Source organism: Lucilia cuprina, chromosome 5 (genome assembly GCF_022045245.1).
Source record: "Lucilia cuprina isolate Lc7/37 chromosome 5, ASM2204524v1, whole genome shotgun sequence".
NCBI lineage: Eukaryota > Metazoa > Arthropoda > Insecta > Diptera > Calliphoridae > Lucilia > Lucilia cuprina.
In genome coordinates, this window is record NC_060953.1 from 68,881,150 (window position 1) to 68,899,809 (window position 18,660).

An 18,660-nucleotide genomic window follows, 5' to 3' on the forward strand; every position below is an offset into this window, starting at 1 on the left:
ACAGAGCTGATTACTGACAACCTATAGTGTATGCTGTTATACCAGAGCTCCTACGCTCTTTATGAAAAAAAAAAAAAACAAATATATAATTAATGTAATTTAAATTCATTGTAAAATTTTATACTCACACATAATTAGTGTTGAAAATTATAATAATAATAATCATTTGCCAAGACAGTGGCAAGCCAGCCAGTAAGGCATTCTCTCTCTACATAATATATATGTATGTATATTTAAGTACTTTTTAATTGCTTTAAACGAAGATTTACTAGGCGTGTGTTTATTTTCATTTCGGAAAAAAAAAATTAAAGAAAAATTTTTGTTCATTTACATTTCTCTTAAACATGCAATTACTTTTTCCAAATTAATTCAGTGAATATTTTCTTCTTTTTTTTTGTGTTGTGGCAGTTGAAAACCGCAACACCTTTCTAATAAATATTTTAATTAACTACACAGTTTTAATTTTTTATGGTCATTTTGTTTTTGTTAATCTTCTACTTGATTTTATTTCATTAGCTTAAAAAAGTTACTTAGAGTCTTAGTAGACAAAGACGTTTTATTGCGTGTTGCAACTATAAATAAAGATTTTAATTAAAACCAAATTGAAATATTCATTTATTTGTTGGGTATACAGGGTTTTTTGTTAAAAAAACTTATAATAGCGGCGAAATTTTTAATATAAAATTGAAAACTCTTTTAATTTCGATTCGAAAATTTTGAAACTAATGCCTAAAAGTTGTGATATTTTATATGCCAAGATAAACAGCTGATTCGTAAAGATAGAAAATTCAAAAAATCTATGAAAATTAGACGATAATTATGTTCCATTTCAATCAATTATATTTTTTTTAATTAATTTTAATAATTTCTTTTTGTAATGTATCTTTTTCTTTTTTTCAGGTTTGTAACAACTTTTTTTAAATTTTTTTATTTAAATTAAAACTCTAATATCGGATCGGATTATTGCAATTATTAAAAATATATGTTTGGCTTTAATAAGGTAAGACTTGCATTTATAACGTACATAGTAATTGAAGTATTAATATGTATTTAAACGTTCAAAAAAATATTTAAAAACTCATGAACTAGACTAGTTGATTTTGCTATTTTTAGTATTTGCTCTATTTATACCCTACGACACTATAGTGGAGAGGGCATTCTGCGTTCGTGCTGGTGTTTGTAACACCCAAAAATATTGTTTCTAGATCATTAAGAGCGGGTTTTTGAGTTGGCAAATTAAATGCCAATTAATAATTAGATTAGTTAATCTTAAAATAAATTGATTCTTATGTTAATCCTCCTTGATGTTTTTGAGTACAAGATTAAACTTTGCAGTGATGTCATACAAAACAGGAGAAAACGTCACTCTTTGTTATCAAAACAATGCATGTTTTATAAAAAAAGAAGAAGACAATTGTGTAATATGAAAATTAATGAAAACTTAAATTTAAAACAAGAAAATATATTGTGAAGTCCCCATAATTTATATTAATCGATAGATCAACATTTGATGTTTATTTTAATAAAAATTGTATTAATTTTTACATTTCTTGCTCAAGTTTAAATAACCTTCATTGGGCGCTTAAACTAGCAAACAAAACTAGCTGATTGAGTATTCAAAATAACTTTCGAAGATTAATTTTAATTTAATATCTAAGCCTTCAACTAAAGATTGGCCCTTAAACAGCTCAGAATCACTTTCTTAAATTCAGCATTAATAACTTTAATATAGACTTAAATTCCTCTATAAATATTTATAAGTATAGTCCCATATTTACCCTTACTCCCATATAACCAATAAAATATGATAAAGACTAAATAAATCATTCAGGGCGGGTTTCTTACTCCTCAGTTAAACTAGGCTTAACTTGCTGTTAGATTAAGCTCGAAACAAAACAAAAACAAAGCAGAAAATTGCAATTTACATAAAATATTAAGTTTTTGTTCTTCCGAAGTCATTGTTTTGTTGTTTTTGTTAATTGTATTTTCTCACCTATAACTTGAGTTTAATTGGCCAATAACACTCAGTTATTTAGTTTACTTATAACTGAAAAACACGAAACATATATTAAACTAGTTTTAACTAAGGAATGAAGATTATATTTATCTGAAAACCCCGCCCTTAATTATTACCAGAAAAATTGTTGGTTACAAAAGTGCCATTAGGAAGATATATTATCATTCTATATAATATGGTTTTTACTCAAATGTAAAAATAAATATTTCTTTAAAACATTTATATTTTCTGGTACGTTTCCAGAAAAGCAAGGAAAGCTTACAAATACTAAGTATTTATTCGCTTTATTTAGGATTAAAAAACTAAATTTTTAATAAATTGTTAACATACAATGTTTACATGATGTCAACAAAGTATGTAAATATTTAATGAGAGACAATAAAATACAAAAGAAAAAAAATTACATACAAAATGTTAAAAACTCAGCAAAACGAATAATTTGTTGTTAATTCCTCGAAAAAAAAACGTAATTGCCATATAAAACCTGCTGCTGAAATAAAAGTTTTAAAATCTTAAAGTCTCGACAGGTAACAGAAAAGTATATGTATATGGTATAATGTTGATTCTTTCCAGATATTAAAACCCAAGCATTTATTTGAAATTAATTTGTATTAAACCGGTATTTTGTGGCACAACAAAAACTCGGTGAAACAAAAATAAACGTAAAAACTTAATACGAATTTTTAAATAGAATTGATAATGACACAAAACAAAATACATAAGTATTAAACGAGTAAATAAATAAATTACGTATGAGTGTCTTTACTCCCAAATAAGAAGCCCGAGGTGCAAAGTTCAATAACGTACAAACATAAGTTATGCCGGCAATACTGCCAAGAAGAACGATAAAATTCATTTAGTATTTTTGGCATGTTTGAGTTATTGAATAAATGCGACATTTAACAAATGTTTCTTCTCTTCAGCAGCATAATTCTAAACCGTCGCCTATCAAATTTCTAAGGTGTAATTTGGCTTTAACGACAACGTAAACCCATTAAAACCTTTAACTGCTTAAACGAATGAACCGTACCAAAGGAATAAATGAAAGTGAATGAATGAAATTTCAAACTTTCAACGTTTATTTTTTTTTACTTGTTATTACTTATACACAGTTTTTATACCCTACATCACAATAGTGGGGTATTATGCGACAAGTTGGTGAAATATGGCACATAGTTTTCTGAGGATAGATCCATGTTTAGAAATTTATTAAATTAAGGCAAAAACAGCAATAAAAAACCCTTATGTAGGATATCATATGGCTGGCTATGTCCGACTATCCATTTTTACTTGTTTTTACTACAAATACAAGACATATGTATGTATATTTTTACTTTACTTATAAAACGTTTCTTTCTACCTACTTCTCCGTTCACTGGAGACTTTTTTTAACATTCATAAATTTGCCGCAAAAAGTGTATATAATATTTATGACGGTTTCATTTTCAACTTTATGACTTTTGGTTAAATGCAGTTGTAATGCGATGTGATACAATACGACGATTTGTTTGTATGTATAGTACTAGGACAGTGAACAGCAAATGTTTTGCACGAAACTTAAAGATAGGTTTTTAAGTTTTATTATTTTTTCATTTTTGAATACTCGTTTTTCGGGGCATGCTTTCATGATGATAGATTCCATCTTGGAGTAAAGAAGTGCTACAGTACCTCTAGTTTACTGGACTATAAAAGGATGATGATCAAATATATTCTCGGCCTTTCCTTGGCAAGACAAAGCAGGAGTTTGAAGCTTTGTTTTGGTTGGTCAGTTGGTTGATCTTCCTTCGGGATACACGTAGTGGCTGTGGATTAAACCCAAATTAATGGGACGGTTGGTTTAAAAATTGTTACACGGTGAAATTTAAATTTTGTAGATAAGTTTCTGTTACCGTTAAAAATCACAAGCAAGATGGATATGAAGTGTTGGATTTATGCTGATAATGCAAAGATTGGGTATGAGTTGGTGTGCGATATATCCCATGGATGAGAGGATTCTGATTTAAATATATTTGAGGTGTTATCGGATAGGTTGACGGTTAGAAGTGGCATATTAGGTGGATGTATGCTTGGCGAAACTGAGTGAGATGTTTTGTAGTTAACTCAAAAAAATTCTCATCTTATCACAGCAGGTCCTTGTGCCTACTGAAATAAGTCTGGCTAATTAAATATATAGATCTGTCTTTCGAACTACCAATTACGTCCGTAGGTACAATTGCCGAAACAAACAAAGCCATATCAGTAGTGTGGTTGGCGACTTAAGAGGTCAAGGTCCTTGACGTAAGTCCTTCGATAATAAGAATGCCTATCAGTCATTACTCACTATGTGTATATATTAGATAGCTCATATAATTGAGCAAAGTGCCTGTATATGGACCAGCACAAATAACTGCGTGTAAAAAGCACAAAGGGGCTGCGATGAGTCGTCAAAGAAGTTCACCCTTAAAAAGGCCTTCAAGACAAATGTTCATGTTAACAACTTCGCACTCTTATTGATTGATATAAATGTAATATCCAAACACGAAACTTAATTCGAGGCTCCAATCCTCATCTCAAACCTAACATCAAGAATTTTGGTTTTGTTAATTTTACTCAACACTTTTGCTTTACACTGCTGCGCTCTGATCATAAGTTCAGTTCATCAAGCTGTTGCTATTGGGTCCGTTGTGCCGTTGCTGGCATTTTTATCGTGCGAGTATTAACTTAATGCGCCGTATGGTAGTAAATTTTCAACTAAAATAAAAAAAATATAAAATTTATTTTAATTTTTTTGTAACGCTGTTGCCTCTAAACAAAATACTTTATAAAATTTTGATATTTTTCGATTTACTTGTAAATTATTGCTTTGTGTGTTGTTTTTTTTTTCATTATTATTATTTTTGTTGTTGTTTTTCGGTGTAGACCTCAAAATACATAAAAAAATAAATATGAGTTTCAAGAACATAAAACAAGTTATTGGTTGACTAACTGACTGCCGTACTGGCAGTCAGAATCGTTTAATACAACAAATACATTTTATAAGTATGTTTGACAAATGTTGTAGCAGAATTTTAAACAACAAAATCCTATATAAAATTTTTAATAATACAAAAAAATGCCAAGAAAAATCGAATATCAAAGAATTTTACATAATATTTACAATTGTTTACACAATTGTAACCTGAAATGCCTTAAACATTTTACATATTATTTAAAAATAGGTTTGAGTTTTAACTTTATCAAAATAATTCCCCTTAAACTCTTTCATGTTATCAAGCAGTTAGCATACAAATTAGATTTATATACATATATGTATATGTGTATGTAGTACAAATTATGTGCAATACGTTCCTTTAAAACTCTGTTTTGTTTTATTTAAATTAATAAACATTCTGTTATTTCCAAAAATTGCCACAAAAATACAAAAGAATAATTTGCCTAACACATTTCTTCTTGTTGTTTATTTTTATTGTTATTTTTTACAAAAATAAATTAAAAATCGAAGAACCACTGTTTAAGAAGGTTAAAAAGGCACGATGTCACAAAGGAACCACATTAAGTCAATTGAAATAAAAAAACTCTCAGCAAGAAAAAATAAAATAAAAAAAAACAACGAAATGTTATACCATCTGAAAAGAATACATAACTTTTCAATTATTGGCCATTATAGAGACATTAAATATTTTTCATAAATCTCCAGATTTATGACAGATATAAAAAAGTGTTTATACATTTCTGGAATTAATAACACAATATTAAGTTTTTTTGTGGGTGAAATTATAAAAGAAGTTAAAAAAAGTTTAATGAATGAAAATTATGCCGCAAGATTTCCATAGAAATACTTTGATTGTATTTTACTAAAAATACAAGTGTATTTATAAATAATGTACACTGTTTCCAAATACACATTCAACACAAGTCGACTTAGTTAAGTTTCAGTGGATAGGGGCGACTGAAGTAAATATAGAGCCCATATTAAAGATGCCAAATGGGACTGACTTTAAAACATTGCAATCCCGTTAATTTCGCGATTAGATAAATTTCATTATTTTAAGTTTAAATATCTTTAAATTGCTTATTTTAATGTTGGTGAAGAAATCTTTAAAATATATTTTTCCACACCCACCTTCCGAAATCTCGACAAGCAAAATACAGCGTACTCATGGTACCAATAGACCCAGGAGCTTGGCAGAAAAAATCCTTATAGAAGGTAGGGAACTTTGGTGTTTTCGAAATATAGCCAATACAAATCCCTTGGACCAGATGGAATCATGTAACTTAAACATTAAAGTGAAAACAAGGAAACATTGTTACAATTAAAAATACTTGTTTAAAAAGATAACAACTTATAGATTTATTCTCGATTTAAAAATAAAACAACATGATAATGAATTAAATCAAATCCTATATATTCACAGTTACGTACATACATTCATACATACGACTACTACTGTAGCAGTATTATTATTTAGTTCAGTTGTGACTTTTAAATAGCAGCACTTAATCAGATTTATTGCTATTATTAGAAACATTTTAATTTAAAGTTCGCTTCTGTTGATGTTTGTTGTTATTGTATTGTTGTTGTATTCATTTATTTATTTTTTTAGCATAAAAGCGTGCTAAACGTTGAATAATTGTGATAATTAATTAAATAATGGTGGGAATATTTCTGTTTTTATTCTTCTCTTGACTTTTTTTCCTTTTTCATACTTTCATCATCATTATTTATAAAAGTCAGTTCTTCTAGCAGACAATAACAACAATAATCAATTTAGTTTGTAGAAATTATTATTGTACCTATGTATGTATCTACTAATACCTATTCTAACTAACTATTCATTCTGCTTACTTACGTTTTTATGTTTGTGCACATGTTTTTTATTAATGGTATATATTTTTTTCTTGTGATTATTGTATTTAGTATTTATTTTTTTTCGCTTCTTGTCATTTTCTTTTGTTGGTGAATTAATGAAATGTACGCAAATTTATTTTGATTATAATTTTTTTCTTCTGTTTAACGTTGAAGTTGATTTCTAATGATGATTGCAATGACGACGATAATAATGATGTTAGTAATGCTAATGATGATTTAAAGTTTGAGGCAATTATTTATTTATTTATTTAATTAAGATAAGTAGTATTTTTTGTTTGGTTCATCATTTCATCTTATACAGCTATACTTTCTAGTCATTTAGTGTAGAATTTAATGTAATTAAGTAAACTTGTATTAATTTCCATAATTTCAAAATTTGTCGTATATTTGTCGTACGACTAATTGTGACTCTTCAAATTTTGTTCTCATACTGAAATCATGCTGGGACACGATGATAAAATATCGTTCATTTAGTTTAAATTGGTTATGATAAAAAAATTCCAATATCTTTTAACTAAATGGACAAATATAAATGATATTTAAAATATCACTTATTTCCTCCTCAGATCCATAAAAAAGAAATCAGTCCCTTAAATCGCATGGTTAGGAATACTAATTTACTACTAAATTTTTTAACTAGCTTGACCAATTGCCCTGTATTGCCAATTACACTAACACAGATCCACCATTTTCATAGAGAATGTTTAATATTTTAATACGATTTTGTAGTAAAATAATGTTCATGAAGGATTAAATTAAAATTAATCCTCGAAAGTTGTCAGCTAATTTTGTTTGCCGGTTAAAGCGCCCAATGTAGTTTTAACTTGAGGAAGTAGTGCAAAAATGTAAACAGCTGATGTCAAAAAAGTTAATACAATTTTTATTAAAATAAACATTAAAATGTTTGATTAATCGATTAGTATAAATTATTTGAAAATATGTTTTTAATTTATGTTTTCATTAATTTTCATATTACGTTTTTCTTCTTTTTTATAAAATATGCATTGTTTTGATAACAAACAGTGACGTTTTCAGTTTTGTATGGCATCACTGCAGAGTTTAATCTTGTACTCAAAAACATCAAATGGGATTAACATCAGAATCAATTTATTTTCAGATTAACTAATCTGATTATTAATTGGCATTTGATTGCCAACTCAAAAAAACCGCTCTTATTTGGTAGAGTCTAGAGTTCTATCAATTTAAGGGTTGAGAGTTCTGATTCACTTTCCTCCACAAATATTATTTCAAAATGATTCACCAATAAATAAACTATCAAAAAATCGTTTAAACATTAAAATCTATTTTAAGCTGGAATTAGATTTTTTTACACTTATTTTAACACTTTCAAGCCATTGTGTTTGAGTAGACTTTTTAGTTTAAAATGATTTGACATTTTTTGATTGTTTATTATTTATTAGTTTTTTTTTTCTTTTTTTTTGCTAAAAATTCTTCGAAATTGATGATGATGATGTTTTGTGCTAAAAAAATACACCGACAGATGCTTTTTTTCTTTATTATGTTTGTTTATTTCGTTAATTTGGTAGTGCTAACAGAAAATATTGAGAAAAAGTAAAAAATGCTATTTTTAAAGTTTAAGTCGATTTTTTAGATTAAACCGCAAAACCATTTAAGTTAATATCTTTTGAATTGTATTTAAGAAAAAAAATAAGTAATAATAAATACGTAGAATTTGAAGAACAATCCTGTTCATTGTAACATTGAAATCCGTTAAGACCTTCTGTCATGACACGTTTTATTAAAAAAAAACTCTTTTTGTTTGTTTATCTTTTCTAATGGAAAATATGTGAGAATATATAGTCGGTCAAGGCCGATCATATGGTATTCTATACCAGTGTGTATGTTAAAAATTAGGATTATTTTTGTATGGTGCAATGAGAAATAATGAAATCATCATCAAATTGTCTTTGAATATATGGGCTCATAAGCCCTATTTGGGGGGTATGGTTGTATGGGGGTTAAATAAAGAAATAAAACGAGTAAGAGTTTTATATTCGACTATGGAGAATGTTATATACCCACCATCAAACCGTATGCAGTAAATGGAATGTTCTCCTATAAACATTAGGTTGATATTATTATAAGATTTTGACTTGTTAGAAACTTACTTCTGTGTATCGAATTTCATAACTATATTTGCAATTTTAAGGGTTAAATTAAATTTCTAAAAGTGACCATATATGGGAATAGGTTCAATTATGGACCGATTCTATATTTCGGGGGGCTACTTGTATGGGGGCTATTTGAAAACTTGAACCGATATTCAATACCAAACAAACCTTACCTATAGCGTATGTTTGTGCAAAATCTCTCTTGTGTAAACCTCTAGCTCTTTTCTTTTAAATTTAATAAGGACCCTTAATATATATACTTTTGTGAGTCTATAATCAATATGTCGAAGTGTTATAAACGGAATGACAAATCAATATAATCACATCTTTTTTGATGGTGGGTATAAAAATAACCTTATATAAAATTTTACTTTTGAAATTATTGAATATATAACAGATATTTATTTAGTATTCTTCTTGATTTATCTTATGGTCATCTATTCAGTACTTAGTTTATTATTAAATAAAATTTCTTTATTGTTATGTTTAGAAAATCACGTTTATTTTCTACATTTCTAGTCATTCTTTGTAATCTCAGACACTTCTATTATGTGTCTATATTGTACAACATTAGTACGTTTTAACTTATGATATTGTTCGATTGTAAATCCGCTTATAATATCACATTGTCAATGTGTGAAAAATCCACTTGTAGCAATCATGTTTTTGAATCCATTAACAGAGTATCAATTAAAATCCTTTGGTCAATAGCATTTATCACGCTCGGATAAATTCTATGAATTTCTTAAATAAAAATTTTACAAACGCATATAACATACATCTATTTTAAATAAAAAACATTTATTTACTGCGTTTTAGTCCGAAATAAACATCTTAAATAGTATACAGTCGATGGGCCGACAAAATAATTCATGATAGTGAAAAAATTTTTCATGTCATTTAAGCCTTCTTTCAGTCATTTTTTAATTCATATCAAATTTAGTTAAGACGAATAACTTATTACACTAATTTCATATACATATGCATATATAAGGCAATAAGTAAATGTTATAAAAAAATTAATTAATTTTCTATTGCCTCAAACAACTTTGAACTTAAGAGTAAATTAAAGTTGCGATAGAAATTTTTTTGTTTACTTTTTCCAAAGTTTGAAAATAAGTTAAATTTAACTATATAAAATTAAAAAAAGTTTGTTTAAATTAAATTATATTATAACAGTAAAAATAAAACAGTAAATATTAAACTATTTTTATACGCATCAATAAATTGAAACTGAAAAGCATTAAAAATGGCATATTTGTGTATTTACGGATAAATAAGAAAGTAAATATGTAAATACTATTTCTTTGTTATTTCATCAGTTTTTATTGCTTTAATCATTTTTGTGAAATATTTTTAATAGAAAAAATTTTTCTCCTTCACCTGTTTTAAATTAACACCAGTTTCTTTTCATTTTCACCAAATACGTACGTGCCTTAAACAAAATTTCCTTTTAACAGATTGTACAGAATTTTTTGTTATTAAATAGAAAAAAAGTAAATTTTTGAAATTTACAAGGCGTAAATAATTTTCTATTGCAAACAAAAAAGTAAAGTGTAATAAAAATGTACTTACCGGCAAGTAAAGATAAGGAATTGAATCATTTATTTTTTTATTTTTAATTAATTGCTTTAAAAGAGAAAAAGAAATTACTTGTCAAAGTATGTCGCTTTGAGTTGCAAAGCAATTATTGTGAATTGTATGTTTTTCATTGTAAATATTAATAATTCTTATTGCATATTTTACTTAGAAAAACTTATATGTGAATTATTCTTGGGAAATTTTGGAATTGAAAATTTTAAAGTTCTGTTGCCACTATGGTGCACAGCTTGTGGTAACAATGCACGTTGGGCATTTTAACATATAAAACTAAATTCTTAAATATTGTCTGAAATGTTACTGAGATAGTCAAAAAAGCATACATTTTTTTCTTAAAATTTAGGCTTAAAAAGTTTTATTTTTATAAGAAATATAAGCATTTTTTTGGATTAATTACAATTTAACTTCTCACTGAACCCACTGTTCAATATAGTATGTTGGTATTTGTATTACATGTATGTTATTTGTATATAAGTATTTGCAGTATTAAGGAAATTTTTAGGAAACGGAAATATGAAAGAAAATTAATATTTTGTATGTGTGTTTATACACGCACACATGTTGAATGCATAAACGCCAACTAACGTCACAATCACTATAATGTGACGTTTTATTATTCGTTTATTTTTCTTTCCTTCTTTATGTCTTAGAATTTATTCAGACATGGATATTGTTAATTGATAAACAAATTATTATTTAGTTAAAAAATATAAAGTAACAATAATATCTCAAAGTTTTAAACTCTACCCGCAATAGATTGAAAGACACTATCAGAATAGGTTTCAGGTTTTTTTATATTTTTCCAAATGAATTTGATCCGATTAGTTTAATTTAATGTCGTAGTAGAATCTACATTTCTATGTTTTACAAACATTAGCATAAACTTATACACCCATCCTATCACAGTTGTTTAGGTTATAAATAACCTAATAGCTTGATGAACTTTGGGTCGCAATAGCTTAAATTTTGATAGAGACTACTTTTGTTTACCAATTCGTTGGTGTACTCAGGTCAATCAATTTTAAAATATACAGACCAAATTATATATCCCAAAAGAGATTGGGCCCTTCTTGAGTCCAGCATTAAAAAAATAAAAGCTTAACATATGACCCCTAGGAAAAGAGGTGTTACTAGTGCCTAGACTGCAGGGACTATAAACTGGTAATAATCAAATCCTCGTCATTTTTTCGAAATGATTTGACATTGTAGAACCTCACAATCTGCTACCATAGTAATCGGTAGCCCGCAGGCATGAGTTTTGGACTTTGTCTTGTACCGATAATTGGAGAGGTCACTTCTGAGTGCACATAGTAGCTGTGGTTTAAACACAAATTTGCGGGAAAGCAAACAACATTTTTTATTTGTCTAGCCGCTGTTAAAAATTCTTAAAAAATAACAAATTTCAAATCCCAGATGTGATAGAAAAAATCTAAGACTCAAACGTTTAATCTAAAGGTTTAATTTTTTGTAAAACTAAACTAAATATTCGTTAATTACTTTCCCATTCCCAACTCTGCAATTTAATAAAAATGTATGAGTGAGTAGTAAAAGAAATTTTATTGAATGATTTTTATTTACAATTGTATGAGTGTTTACGTGTATGTGTGGCTGAGTTTGTAGAGTACAAATATATGAATGAGTGAAATGTTTGAACGAGCAAACAAATAAATGGATGAATGAAATTAAGTATAAAAACACATGACAAGTCAGTCGAATGTTAAAGAGAAAATGAGGAAAAGAAATATTTTTTTTTCACAATGAATGAAATTTAAAAAAATATATATATACCCAGCAGTTCGACAAAGAGTCTCAACATCCAGAAATTTAATTTATTTCCATTAACGTTTAACCTGCTAAGTATTAATTTGATGGTACAGATGTACTTTTTCTAAACGAAAGTCTAAAGTAGTCGCAGGCGAAAAGTTTAGTATACCAAATGGCAACTACGGGACTATCGCTTTAATCGTTTACACTCCAGGTAACTTGGTTAGACGTTAGTAGAAACGACTGTCATTGTCTGATACATGTCCTCTTTATCGAACTGCTGGGTATACTTGGATTGTTACAAAAGTAACACAAATATAAATAATCTTATAATATTATATTTTTTAAACGAAAGGTTGTTTAACAAATAAACAGATTAAACCTTAAATAAAAAACAGTTGCTCTGGGATTATTACATTTTTTTTGCAATTCCCAAATTCAATGTAAATGAATATTTGTTTAAACAAAATCAATATTTAGAGATTATTGCAATTAAATAAAATGGAATGTATTAGTATAATGTAATAACTTTTTACTGAGCGGCATTAAGTGAAAAGCTTTGTGAATGACGGCATCTTTCCGAAAAAAATTGACAACAACTATTTATTGTCAATTTCGTATTTATTTGGCTGCCAACCCTGGAATTTTATCATTTTCCTCTACTTTTGTTATGCACTGTTACCAGTGAAACTATTTAATGTTAAACTGTTTTCAATTGTTTAGAATTTTATTATTAGCTTTTGTTTTTTAATAAACTTACTTTTTCATTACAATTCATAAATAGTTGCTCTTAATAAGTCTACAAAACAAACAAATAAATGAATAATTTTATAAATCACAAGGACGGACTATAAAATGCTAAAAAGTATCTGCCTTATTAGCATATAATTGCTTTTGAAATATATTTTCGCCCCCTCTCTATCTCTCTCTCACTAAATGTCTACTTAGCTTAACTTAAAACTAGAAAAACACAACATACCCTATAAACGGTTATTAATATAAAACATAAATTTAAATCTTAAATTAATTAATTTTTAAAAATTTTAGTTTATTCCACAAAAAAATCTTTTTTCATTTGTTTTTAAAATTCTTAGTATTGATAAAGCCGTTAAGTTTTTTATAGGTGTATACTTCTATAATTATGACTAACCTACATTTTAGTAACACATAAAGGCAACCAAGATTGATGTAAAACATTTTTGTTTCTATTGAAATTGTTGTTTTATATAAAACATCTGCATAATATTTGTTTCCGCTCAAAATCACAAAAGAAAAAATAATGAAAAAAAAAGGAAATATAAATTTATAAAATTTATGAGCGCTTGTTTTTGTATTTGAGCCTAAAATAAAAAAATATTTTAATTAAGGTAGAAAATTGACAATAGTGATTATCAATTGTAAGTATTTTTTTTGTCAAAAAAATACCTAGCGGAAATTAGCTAAAAGTAAAGGTGTAAAATATATTTTAAATGGAAATTTTAATTTATGTAAATTTTGTAAAACTGTTTGAAAACTTAAATTAGATTTAAACTTGAAAACTTTGTTTAACTTAGACTATATACTAGACTATAGACTAGACTATGAACTAGACTATGAACTAGACTAAAGACTAGACTATAGACTAGACTATAGACTAGACTATAGACTAGACTATAGACTAGACTATAGACTAGACTATAGACTAGACTATAGACTAGACTATAGACTAGACTATAGACTAGACTATAGACTAGACTATAGACTAGACTATAGACTAGACTATAGACTAGACTATAGACTAGACTATAGACTAGACTATAGACTAGACTATTAACTAGATTATAGACTAGACTTTTAGCTAGATTATAGACAAGACTATTAACTATATTATAGACTAGACTATTGACTATATTATAAAATAAATCAAACTACTTTGAATAAATTAAACTACTTAAAATACACAATGATACTTTACATACATACTTATGCACATTCATATGTATTTATTCTTTTATTGGATTTATCTATAATATTTATTTTTCACACATTTCTTAAGTGGAAATCTTTAAATGTTTAATTAAAAACTAATCTTTAATCTTTTAAATGTAAGTACTTAACTTTTTAGGTATTTTTATATTTGATATTTTATTAAATTTTAAATCGATTATATACTTTTTTGTTGAGCGAAAATCCGAAAATATGTATATTTGTTTATGTAGTTTTGTTAACTTTACTTCGTTTTGTTATAAATAGATGTTTATAATGAAAACATAAAAAGAAATATTGCCAAACGTGCTTAAGAATTTAAAACTTTTGGGTCAATCTGTAGAAATCAATAGCTACAGTCGCTTCGAAAAGTTTATACACCATTATTTACAAGGATTATTATTATTATTTAAAATCTTAACATGTATCCAATTTTGTCCATATTTTTTGACATACATACATGTCGCAAACACATAATTACTTTCTAAGACTTTATGTAATGAATATAAAATTGGACGGTTATAAATTTTCAATTTTGTATAAACACTTTTTAAACTAAGTGTAGAGTTAATAATTTTTTTTCAATCAATTGCGTTTTTGGTTCTGATAAGTGGAAAAAATAAATGAAACATAAATTTAATACAAATTTATAATCCCATAAAAGTATTTTCTATTTTCTCAAAGTAAAATAAAACATAAAGGATAAATAAGTCCTATTCAGGATAATCAATTTTAATAAATAAACAAAATTTTATAATATTTATTTTAAATTTCTTCTGTTACCTAAATATTGAAACAATATCTAGAATGTAAAAAAGAAGTATTGTTAATATTTTGTGCTTTAATTTTTGAGAATGTTTTTCGGATGTCCTTCTTTCAGCTAATGGCGAAATACGCTTAGAAACCAGCTTATCTCCTTACAATACATTTGACTTTGTTCAAAAATGAATTTATTATTCAAACAGCTTAGATACTATTTAAAATAAAATTGCTCATATATAATACCAATAACTAAATAAATAATATGAACATTCCATCCTTACCCCTTAGGTTTTAGACTTTAATTTTAACACGAATAATCTACTTCCATACATTCATTCTTAATTATACAAACATAAATTAAATCGATAACGCAATATCAGCCGCAAGTAATAATACGTATTGTTTATATTTATTAGTATTTATTTGAAGTAATTAATTTAATTTTTAATAAAATATTATATTTTTTATATTTAATATACATTTTTTCATTGCAGACTTAAAATGAACTAAACAAAAAAGTGTGTAATATTTTGTACGCGGAACCACAACCTTTGTAGAGGTCAATAAATAAATAAACCAACCACCCATTCAAATGAATGTCAATATTAAAAACAATAACAATTTACAATAATAACAATAACAATGACAACATAACATGTGCTTATAAACATTAACGTTTATTTAAGCTGGTAAAAAAATTAAAGCAAAAATACAGAAAAGAAAGAAGAAAAAACCAACAAAAATCAATGCTGTCACAAAATGTAACAAGAACAACAATAACAATAATAACATTGACAGCTTATTTATTTTAGTATTATTTACCAATATTTTTAACCAAGAAAGAACCTTCTTCACACTAGATGAATCGAATTTAAACAAACAAAAAAAAAAAAATCCAAAAGAAAAACTCAAAACACAAAAAAAGAATCTTTGAGAAGTCATTTACAATAATAAGTATCAATTAAACAACAACAACAAAAAACGAGAGATTCCTACGCATCTTAACAACAAACATAGTGCTATTGGTCTTCTTGTGTATCTGTGTGACGACCTGACATTGTTGACAAAACACTGTCATTGTCATCTTAATTTTAACCCAACAACCACCCAACCAAAACCGCTCAGACTTTGTCCATAACAAAAGACACTAAAAGATTTTCAACTTTTTACTTCTATTATTTTGGATTGAATGTCTCAAGGGAGCTAGAAAACTTCAACAGCTAAAGCAACCTTTGTACTAAATTGAACAGAACTCTACACCAAAAGAAAAACACCAATAACACACATACACACACATCATCATCCAAACAGAATTTTCGACTTGGAGCAAGAACAACAAAGAACATTATGTCAGATTATTCGTCTTTTGAGATGGGGTCGGTCGATAGACCACCAAATCGTTTTCAAGTAAATCCCGTCAACCACAAAAACAACAATGACAAAGCAGCCTCAACAAATGCTGCTGCTACTGCTGGTGGTGGCGGAGGTGCAGCAACAACAGATGATGTGCCTCATGAAATCTATCGTCGTTTAACGGGAATTGATGGTGAACCCATTGAAGATGATCAATTTAACGAGGATGCTTCACAAATGCTAAAAGCACAACAACAGCATCGAACACAAAGGTAAGTTCTCCAAATGTCTTTACATTATTTGTTTCTATTACTAATAATTCTGCAAATAGGTTTAGTTTAGTAAAACTACTAGTTTGTAAATGTTCAAACATTGGTTTTAGCAACAACGAAAAAAGTGCTAATTACAATTATGGGGCTAATTCATATTGTTTATGAAAACAAATTTACTCACATTTATTACCGTTAGTTATTCTTTCAAGTTTTCCTATTAAATTGCTATGTTAGTGTGTGAGTTATTGTAAGGCATGAGGTATGCAGTTTAAATTTGACAAACAAGTGCAATTATTTTCGTAATTGTTATTGAAGTTGTTGAAATAATATCAAGGTCATGAGGATTCTTTAATGTTTAATAAATTCAAATACAGTGTTTAAATTTTTTTCACCATTTACCGATTTGGCTAGAACCCGTTTGAAAATGTAAAATTTAATCAATAGTTGGAAATGATTGCACTGTAGACTAGACTATAGACTAGACTATAGACTAGACTATAGACTAGACTATAGACTAGACTATAGACTTGACTATAGACTAGACTATAGACTAGACTATAGACTAGACTATAGACTAGACTATAGACTAGACTATAGACTAGACTATAGACTAGACTATAGACTAGACTATAGACTTGACTATAGACTTGACTATAGACTAGACTATAGACTAGACTATAGACTAGACTATAGACTTGACTATAGACTAGACTATAGACTAGACTATAGACTAGACTATATAGACTAGACTATAGACTAGACTATAGACTAGACTATAGACTAGACTATAGACTAGACTATAGACTAGACTATAGACTAGACTATAGACTAGACTATAGACTAGACTATAGACTAGACTATAGACTAGACTATAGACTAGACTATAGACTAGACTATAGACTAGACTATAGACTAGACTATAGACTAGACTATAGACCAGACTATAGACTAGACTATAGACTAGACTATAGACTAGACTATAGACTAGACTATAGACTAGACTATAGACTAGACTATAGACTAGACTATAGACTAGACTATATAGACTAGACTATAGACTAGACTATAGACTAGACTATAGACTAGACTATAGACTAGACTATATACTAGACTATAGACTAGACTATAGACTAGACTATAGACTAGACTATAGACTAGACTATAGGTTAGACTATAGACTAGACTATAGACTAGACTATAGATTAGACATAGACTAGACTATAGACTAGACTATAGACTAGACTATAGACTAGACTATAGACTAGACTATAGACTAGACTATAGACTAGACTATAGACTAGACTATAGACTAGACTATAGACTAGACTATAGACTAGACTATAGACTAGACTATAGACTAGACTATAGACTAGACTATAGACTAGACTATAGACTAGACTATAGACTAGACTATAGACTAGATTAGACTATAGACTAGATTAGACTATAGACTAGATTAGTAGACTATAGACTAGACTAGACTATAGACTAGACTAGACTATAGACTAGACTATAGACTAGACTATAGACTAGACTATAGACTAGACTATAGACTAGACTATAGACTAGACTATAGACTAGACTATAGACTAGACTATAGACTAGACTATAGACTAGACTATAGACTAGACTATAGACTAGACTATAGACTAGACTATAGACTAGACTATAGACTAGACTATAGACTCTATAGACGACTATAGACTAGACTATAGACTAGACTATAGACTAGACTATAGACTAGACTATAGACTAGACTATAGACTAGACTATAGACTAGACTATAGACTAGACTATAGACTAGACTATAGACTAGACTATAGACTAGACTATAGACTAGACTATAGACTAGACTATAGACTAGACTATAGACTAGACTATAGACTAGACTATAGACTAGACTATAGACTAGACTATAGACTAGACTATAGACTAGACTATAGACTA

General features: G+C 27.6%; 1 protein-coding gene across 8 annotated transcripts in view; it reads left to right on the forward strand.

Annotated features, from left to right (window-relative positions):
* The window catches only part of LOC111677703 (bumetanide-sensitive sodium-(potassium)-chloride cotransporter), an 87,422-nt gene that overhangs the window by 26,307 nt on the left and 42,455 nt on the right, over nucleotides 1-18,660 (forward strand). For 3 of the 8 annotated variants that reach the window (XM_046952793.1, XM_046952798.1, XM_046952794.1), the window contains exon 3: nucleotides 15,583-16,713. In XM_046952793.1, coding sequence (XP_046808749.1) covers nucleotides 16,436-16,713 — 278 coding nt within the window. In that variant the 5' untranslated portion in view covers nucleotides 15,583-16,435. Of the gene's footprint in view, nucleotides 1-894; nucleotides 1,001-15,582; nucleotides 16,714-18,660 lie in introns of those variants that run through there. The other 5 variants (XM_046952795.1, XM_023438886.2, XM_046952796.1 and 2 more) reach the window with 5 other exon arrangements.